Source organism: Piliocolobus tephrosceles, chromosome 1, assembly GCF_002776525.5.
Source record: "Piliocolobus tephrosceles isolate RC106 chromosome 1, ASM277652v3, whole genome shotgun sequence".
NCBI lineage: Eukaryota > Metazoa > Chordata > Mammalia > Primates > Cercopithecidae > Piliocolobus > Piliocolobus tephrosceles.
In genome coordinates, this window is record NC_045434.1 from 127,116,683 (window position 1) to 127,125,861 (window position 9,179).

Consider the following 9,179-nt stretch of genomic DNA (forward strand, 5'->3'; position numbering starts at 1 on the left):
ATCGTTTTTGTACATATACTACAATAATATGTTTACACATTTAAAAAATGATTTAACTAGATGAGGGGATGTGGCAGATAAAAAGGTGGTAGGGAATGTCTAAAATTGATAAACCAAGAAATAGCTATGAAGGCATATTGTTTAAAAAAATGAGATGCAATTACACCAACTAGAAGAGTTTAAAATCATTGTTCCTAAGGTTTGAAGGGGATTGCTTTTCAGTTGTTTTGGCACTTTCTTAAAGTGACATGCATATGCTATGTATATGGAAATGGTCAGAACATTCCAATTCTTCACAAAGGAAAAATCACTAACGTAGGTTTAAAAAAAAGAGACAGCTTCCTGCAGCTAACAATGTCAAAGTCCATCTGTTAGAAGAACATTCATTCTGCTTCTCAGCACAGATTATGATTTTAAACACCAAGTTTAAAAGTTAAAACTTTACATAAGGTAATGACAGATGCTCTCGTATCACCGGTTTTAAGCCAAATGTTAATCATTCAGAAAGGGGGGAAAGAGACAAATGCTAGATATATTTTATTCTATTAATGCAAAACAAACTACCATCACTGTTTCATACTTCCCATTACATAAAAACTTGTTATGAGAACACAGTGGTATGTCTTGGTATGCAGCGTGGTGCTCATGGATGAAAGTTCTTATTCTTTGCTTTATTCTTCGGATTAAACTACCATTTCCCAGTGTGGTTTCTGGAAGGTGTTCATAGGAATTGCATAGAAAAAGATGCTCCGTGGTCAATCATGTTTTGGAACCAATGGATTTCTTTATTGTGGGTCTTCTAAGAACCACCATTATGTTAATGTGATTCTCCAGAAGGATCTTCCTCTGTGCCTCAAATGGTGAGGCACTATAATATTTGTTACATAAAAAAGAAAAGAATTAAGAAGAAAAGCCCAAATTGTTGTTTTGATGGCAAGAATCATAAGAAAAGCAATTATAAGGCAGCTAGGAGAATACTTCTACAAGTGGGTTTAAGGTAATCCAGAAATCTGAAAATCTGAAACTTCCCCATGCCTTAAAATATTTTCCAAGACGAATAGTATCTTTTAAAGTCTCCTGGATGTTTGGTAGCATTTGTCAGGTACACGGATTTTACTGAACTTTTCTAACAGAGAAATTCATTCAATTAAAAACCACACTTGACAAAACTTTAAAAAAGAGACACTGTGCTAAAAGCATTTTCTGAATTTATTTTTGTGTTTTTCAAGTCAAGACTAAACTATGTATGTTTTCAAGTCAAGGCTGAATTATAAATGAACTTCTCAGTATTTAGATACCAGAATAAAAAGAACAAGCAAAGGTTGTACAGGATATCTGAGTTTTGTTTTCTTCTTTTTTTTTTTAATCTGAACAGAAAATAAGTATACAAGTTTGCTAAACAGAAGTGGTAAAAATTGAATGTTATGTATTATGGAATTCAGTACATCAGTTCACTTCGGTAGCCAGTGATTGTTATAGTTAATTCTGCAAAACAACAAAACCAGTTACGCAGAAACGAGTATAAAATGCCCCTTTCAGAAGCTCAGTTTGAGAAACTGATTTCATATCTAGCTTATTGATTATACTCAGTTTCAGTTCTCCCTGGGCAAATAATACATAAAGTCATTAATGATGGTTTGATGAACTGAAATCATCTTCTCTTAGGATCGTTCAACAAAATAACCCAAATATTAAAAAGTTATTCAAGATTCACAGAGATAAAACAGTGCCTCGGAAACATAATTCACCCATGTATATATAATAATTTTAGAACATACTTTTTAAACATAAAATCATAGTCAAAGACAGTGATAGCATTGCACACTTAGTGCATTACTTCATGTAGTGCCTTCCTATGGCTCATCTGGAGTTTAATACCAAATAACCACCACACTTCTAATAAATGGGCTTCTAACACACACAAATTTGTCTCATTCTTTAAAAAATCTAAAACTCCCATAAGACCTTGAGCCTGGCATGTTAAGGACTTTGTGTTTTAATATCCCAAACATTGGGAAGATTAGTGTGATACATGGTAACCCCTCCTTGTAAGCAAGACTGCACATATACTTTAAACAATTCAATACTACAGACTGAGAGGGGTACATTTATCATTTAGTTAAGGAAAATCAAAATGGCTTTCCTGGAGTCAAATGCACTCCAAGACACACACAAGGAATGAGTATTACTGTAGCAGCTAAAGAAATCTGCCACTGTATAATAAATGCTGTTATGCAATGATGTTATACATTTAAATAATACATTATGATTTGTTTCCAACTACCATGGGGCACAGGAAAATGAAACTGAAGACTACCTGGCTAGAACAGGACAAATGATAACCTGGTTTTAAGTAGGGTTCTTCATTGAAGGAAAAGATAGAGCCATAAAAGTCCAATTAGCTGACTTCAAATGGTTTACATCCCAGGATGAATCAGGTTACAGTGATTGAAGCCCAATTTAATTTAGGCAGGTTTTTAACCACAAGAATAAGGACATTCTTAGTACATATTAATAATTAAACCAACATATACACAATTAGCAATATCCTATATAATATTAAATGTTTTAACAACTTGTTCTCCATTATTCTATATCTAGTTAATTTGTTGCTTTTTTTTTCTTTTAAAAAAAAAACCAAGCTCAACTTTATTTTACAATGTACTTTGCATTTCTAAGTGTATTCTGTAATTATTTCATTGAAGCAGGTATAGTTCTCCAGATTTCTCTAAGAGCCAAACTCAACTGTATCTTCTGTTATCTGTTTGAATTCATAGTTGCCTCTGCCATCCATATGCAGGTAGTACTATGGGAAAGAAGGGGGAAAAAAGTCAGTAACTAAGAGTGAATACAGTACTGTCCTTTATGAAAAGTAAAATACACACTTCCTCATTATTTTAAGGGAGCTAAATCTGTAAGCATCCCACAAATCAGAATGCTTCCTTAACTCCATGACCAAGAATCTCAGCTACCAGTAGGTTAAACTGTGCTAAATGCAGGACTGTTCCATAGGTCAGTCAGTATTGCTTCCTGTAGCCTGATTTCCTAATCAGCTCGGAATCTCTAGCTTAAGGCTTTTTATTTGTTTTTAATTTAGTAGAGGGGAAAAAGAGCTATAAAAAGTGCCTATATATCCCAACCTCTGAAGACACAACAGCAGTTACAAAGCCTTCTGTTTTTATTTAGTGGCTTATTTTCAGAAAGCTTTCTGAGTTTCCATTTTCTGTATTACTATTTTTTAGCTATCCTGGCCCCTCTCATTCTAGTTGTGTTCCCCTCCTCCACATGATCACTGGCCTGATGATTATTTTGCTGCTTGTCTATACCTCCAAAAGAAGAGGAAGGTGAAACTCAGATGCTCTCAATTCCTCTCAATGTCCTATGGCTATAATACTTATGAACTTCTGAGAAAACACAAAGGCTTGGCTATATTTTAAAGGGCTTTGATTTCTAGTTATTCAATTTCCTGTTCAGCTCATGAAAAACTGACAAATTATAATATGCAATAAAATAATAAAAGCTATCTTTAAAAGTCATACAGTTATATACAATTTCATTGAATTTTATTAAGTACCTTCATATAGTCTACCTGTCTAATTTTCATGGTAAGCTAAGACATAGGCAGGTAAGGATCAATAACTTCATTATACAAAGGAAGCAACTGAGGCTAGAAACACTGGTGCCTGAACCCAGGCTCTCCAACTTCAAATCCTATGCTCTTCATTTTATCACTTGTAGACTATCATCTACATCCTAAAGCTCTTGAAGGTAAAGACTGTAATTAATTTGCATCCCTTATGACACTTAGCTCAGTATCTGGCAAAAAAAAAAAGGGTCCTTAATCAGGTTATGTGTTTTGTGTAGCAAGATACCCTTACCATTATTCCAATTTTTCTCAAACCCTTGCTTTTACCTAAAATTTCTATATCATTTAGGAAGAAAAAAAGGAAAAAGGAAGGAAAGAAGAGAAGAAAGAGGGAAGGGGGAAAGACAGAAAGGAAAGAAGAAAAGAAAGGAAGGAAGGGAGGGAGGGAGGAGGAAAGAAAAGAAAGAGAATTAAACTGGGTTTATTTCCAGGTTTTGAGCATTTTACATTAAGAGTTGAAAAGAACTGCCATAGTGAGAATGGCACTACTGAAGCAACAGAACAAGTAATACACGTGCACCAATGTAAGCCTCACTTGAATATCTTTGTAAATTATAGTCACTACCTAATGAATTCTATTTACTACAGTGCATTGATAAACATAGCTGACATTACTCAATCTTCCCCCTTGTAGTCCTGACTTCTATTAAAAATGCCCCTAAATTTTTTGCCATCTAATTCTTCTTAAGACTTTTTCTCCTCTGTCACTTCTGGATAAGAAAAGTTTACTTCACCATATTTGTGATAAGACTATGCAAAGTTTAGTCAGTTACTATTAACAGATAAGAGTCACTTATAAAACTGGAGAAAAAATGTTACACCATTGCTTTCAAAACCGACAACTACAATATTTAAGAAAATCCTATTTTATAAAACAAATAAAACCACCTTTTCTCCTTAAGACATATGTTTAAGGGGATACAAAGCATAAAAGTTAAAACCATATTCACCAGAATTCTTATTTTAAAGAACATAAAATTTCGCTGTACCATTCAATGAAAGAAATACAGACCTCATGATGTTTCCAAAGAGATTTCCTATGAGACACAGTGAAGAGAGTGATGCCGACCTAATACAAAGAAAATGATTTAGGTTTAATCAATAACAGAGTCACACATTAAACTAGTCCATGTACTTTAAGCTGTTAAGAGGACTGTCTTCAGTGATTAAAGTTAAAAAGCAATGTCAATGAGAAAAAAATTACAACTGATGCCAAATGTTTATAGCAATGGAAAACACTGGCCATCAACCATATAATAAAAACTACCAGGTACTGGCATTAAGTGTATTATTTTGTTTTGGGCAAAAAACATATCTCCTAGCATGTCTCCTATTTTATTGTGAAAAATATATGAGAGGAATATGAGAAGGATAAAAATAGCCACAGGTCAAAATCAGGAAAAATTAAATCAGTATAGCATTGTCGACAGTCAACTTGCTTCTCAAATACAGGGTCATAATCCCCTACCACAAACTATTGTTTTGGAATGTGTCTTGGAATTCAGATTTTGAAAATGTATTATTTAACACCCCCAGAGAGTTCTGAGGCAGAATTTTGTAATTAAACACATAAATGCTTCAGCAGCAACACATATGGACACTGATATTAAGTGAGACAAATAGAGTTTAAATATCTTTTGTTAGCTGAGGCAAAGTTTTACCCAGTGAACTTGCTACAAAATTATGAAAAATGTTTTGAATTTAAGCACTTTCTGGATTTCAGATTGTGAATACGTATTTATAGATCTGTACTTCAGATTTTCAAAACCAAAACAAAACAGAACAAAGACATTAATAGATAACAGCTGTAGTTGCTCTAGATTAGTGGTTCTCAACCAAGGCGGGGAGGTTGGTGATATCTGTCCCTTGGGGGGACATTTGGCAATGACTGGAGGCATTTTTATTGTCACCACTGAAAGCACTACTGGCATCTAATGGGTAGAGGCCAAGGATGCTTTCTAAACATCCTCCAGTGCACAGCAACCCCCAGCCCTGCCCAACCAGGAATTACCAGTCAAAAAGTCAATAATGCCAAGACCAAGAAACCCCACTCTGGGTCACTGTTCCTCCAAGTGGATCACTCAAGGCTGGCAAATGCATGCTTAGGGCATCTGGGAAATTTTTACCATGGTTTCTTAATTTCATTTTCATTTTGATGATAATTTTTAAAAGATCATTCTAAGTATATTCTGGGTCATTTTTACCATGAGATTGAAGTTCCTAAGTTTGTATTTACACCTCTGATTGCCAAAGTGATATAACATAAAACTTCTAATGTGTTTGGCTGCACTTTAAAAAGGAACTTAAATTGGTTAGGAATTGCATAATAAAATAAACATATTATCAGTATTAATAAAACATATATTTCAACCATACCACACTTTTCTGATTTTTCAAAGCTCATTTCAGATATTATTTCTCTGTTCATGATTCTACAATAGTTGGATCAGGTATCTATTTAATGCACACATTCTTTATATGAGGATATAAAAAATATATTAAGTATATAAGTCAAAATAAAAAGCAAAATGCAAAATAATAAAATTTGAACCTCAGATTCTATCTTTCCTTAATTAAATCCCAAACCACTGGTTTAGTTTCATCTAAATGGTTTCATAGGTCTCTTTAATGTTGCAAATTTGAAACTGTATTTGTTTTGTCTGTATTTAATGTGTAACTTTATATTAATTTTGTAGCTGTAAAAGAGCTCTAGGCTTAAGGAGTTCACACCTCATTTCATGTTTATACATGTTTAAGTGCTATCACAGTAATTTAAATTATCAATGAGGCCCCATATGAATTTTCTTTTAAATGGAACTGATGTTTTACAGAATTTATACAGTCTTCTGTGGGGACTTCAAGCCTATATAGCCAGGGCATAAGAGGAAATCACGTGGTCAAAATTACCAGCAAAGAGCCGCTATGCTATTGAATTAAGTGCAGACTACATGGTTTTATGTATATGAGAATACCATAAACATCTCTAATACCTATGAAATTTGAAAACCAACATGAACAAATGTATAATTATATATTACCAAGGCAAATTCAGAATAGAAAATAAATCATTAACAAGATGAAATCAGTAGTTAAAATCTTTTTACAAAGAATACCAAATTTATTCTTTTATCATCACACCAGTGCTTCTTAAACTTTAATGTGCATTTGAATCATCTTAGAATGTTGTTAAAATGCAGATTCTGGTTTAGCAGGGCTTAATAGTAGGAATTCATACTATATATACTCAATATGACCTTTATTATTTATTGAGAACTCCCAAAGAATGAATACAAAATGTTAAAAATCCTCATCCACCTCATTTCCTTATATAGAAACCATAAAATGGCTAGGATATACTACAATTGTTCCAAAATTTAACCACAGTATAGATGTTGGTAACAATTTCTCAAAGAAAGAAAAAAAAAAGAAAGAAAATTGATACTATTGAATAATTACTTAAAGAATGGAACCAATAAAGACAGCCTCAGACGTGGCTACTAAAAGCAGCTTTGGTAAAATAGTGCTCAGGCTAGAAAATAAAACGAATAAATTAAAAATTGCCAAATAATTATTGTTGAGTCTTATTCATTTAAAAAAATCCTAATTTTAGATATAGTTAATGGAATAAATTAAGAAAAGGGCAATTTATTAACTCTGAGTATAAGTAATGAGGTAAAGGGGAATAGATTTAAATATGTTGTTTTATATCTCATTAATATATTAGCATTATATTAATGCTATATATATAATATGCTATATATAATATATAAATGCTAATATATGAGATATAAAACAACATATTTAATATTAATGAGATATAAAGCAACATATTTAAATCTATTTCTATATATAAAAAGAATTATATACAGAATTGTATTTATAATTATTTTTCTTTTAGTCGTATGTTTTAAATCTTTATTAAAACAAGAAATCTTTTGGTAGAAACTGTGTTACTTTTTGACTTGGAATCTTCTTTTTGGATAGATTTGGACACAGTTTACACTAGGAAGGATGCCATGGCTCCTCAAACTGAGCACCTGCACACTTACCTTTCGACAATGACTGTAAATGTAGCCTTCCACGTCGACACTAACTGCACTTGTGCATTCGTCCAAAATGGCAAACTGGGGTTTATGATAAAATAATCTTGCCATCTGAAGCATAAAAAAAAAATTTTTGTGTAAAACACAGGCAGAGACCTAAAATTAATAAGCCGAAACAAACTTAAGTTAAATATGCATTTGCAGTCTTATAAATCAAAAGTATAAAAATTATTCTAATTCAAAATATCTACGTCCCTGAAATAGAAACAATATAAACATAACTGTTTTCACTGTCATCCTGAACGAAGGGAAAAATGTACTTCATGAGAAATATTAATTGCTCAGAGTAAAACACAAAGCTTAAGACTGATGAGAGAGGGAGTTTCAAACTAGTATTAAAGAAAGCTCACTAAACAAATAAGATTACAGAGTACATATTTTAACCAAATCTCAGAATTCAGACTAGATGACTCTGATGCAAAAAGGTCTCTATTTTGAATAAAATACCTAGGAATCCAACTTACAAGGGATGTAAAGGACCTCTTCAAGGAGAAGTACAAACCACTGCTCAGTGAAATCAAAGAGGACACAAACAAATGGAAGAACATACCATGCTCATGGATAGGAAGAATCAATATCGTGAAAATGGCCATACTGCCCAAGGTTATTTATAGATTCAATGCCATCCCCATCAAGCTACCAATGAGTTTCTTCACCGAATTGGAAAAAACTGCTTTAAAGTTCATATGGAACCAAAAAAGAGCCCGCATTGCCAAGACAATCCTAAGTCAAAAGGACAAAGCCGGAGGCGTCACGCTACCTGACTTCAAACTATACTACAAGGCTACAGTAACCAAAACAGCATGGTACTGGTACCAAAACAGAGATATAGACCAATGGAACAGAACAGAGTCCTCAGAAATAATGCCACACATCTACAACCATCTGATCTTTGACAAACCTGACAAAAACAAGAAATGGGGAAAGGATTCCCTATTTAATAAATGGTGCTGGGAAAATTGGCTAGCCATAAGTAGAAAGCTGAAACTGGATCCTTTCCTTACTCCTTATACGAAGATTAATTCAAGATGGATTAGAGACTTAAATGTTAGACCTAATACCATCAAAACCCTAGAAGAAAATCTAGGTAGTACCATTCAGGACATAGGCATGGGCAAGGACTTCATGTCTAAAACACCAAAAGCAACGGCAGCAAAAGCCAAAATTGACAAATGGGATCTCATTAAACTAAAGAGCTTCTGCACAGCAAAAGAAACTACCATCAGAGTGAACAGGCAACCTACAGAATGGGAGAAAATTTTTGCAATCTACTCATCTGACAAAGGGCTAATTTCCAGAATCTACAAAGAACTCAAACAAATATACAAGAAAAAAACAAACAACCCCATCCAAAAGTGGGGAAAGGATATGAACAGACATTTCTCAAAAGAAGACATTCATACAGCCAACAGACACATGAAAAAATGCTC

At 33.2% G+C, this 9,179-nt stretch overlaps 1 protein-coding gene across 1 annotated transcript in view; it reads right to left on the reverse strand.

Annotated features, from left to right (window-relative positions):
• Nucleotides 1–524: 524 nt before the first annotated feature.
• Nucleotides 525–9,179, reverse strand: part of ABCD3 (ATP binding cassette subfamily D member 3) — a 98,203-nt gene continuing 89,548 nt past the window's right edge. The window contains exons 21-23 of the mRNA XM_023231042.3: nt 7,696–7,800; nt 4,659–4,715; nt 525–2,806 (exon numbers count right to left, since the gene is read on the reverse strand). Of these exons, the coding sequence (XP_023086810.1) occupies nt 2,729–2,806; nt 4,659–4,715; nt 7,696–7,800 (240 nt within the window). The 3' untranslated portion in view covers nt 525–2,728. The remainder of the gene's footprint in view (nt 2,807–4,658; nt 4,716–7,695; nt 7,801–9,179) is intronic.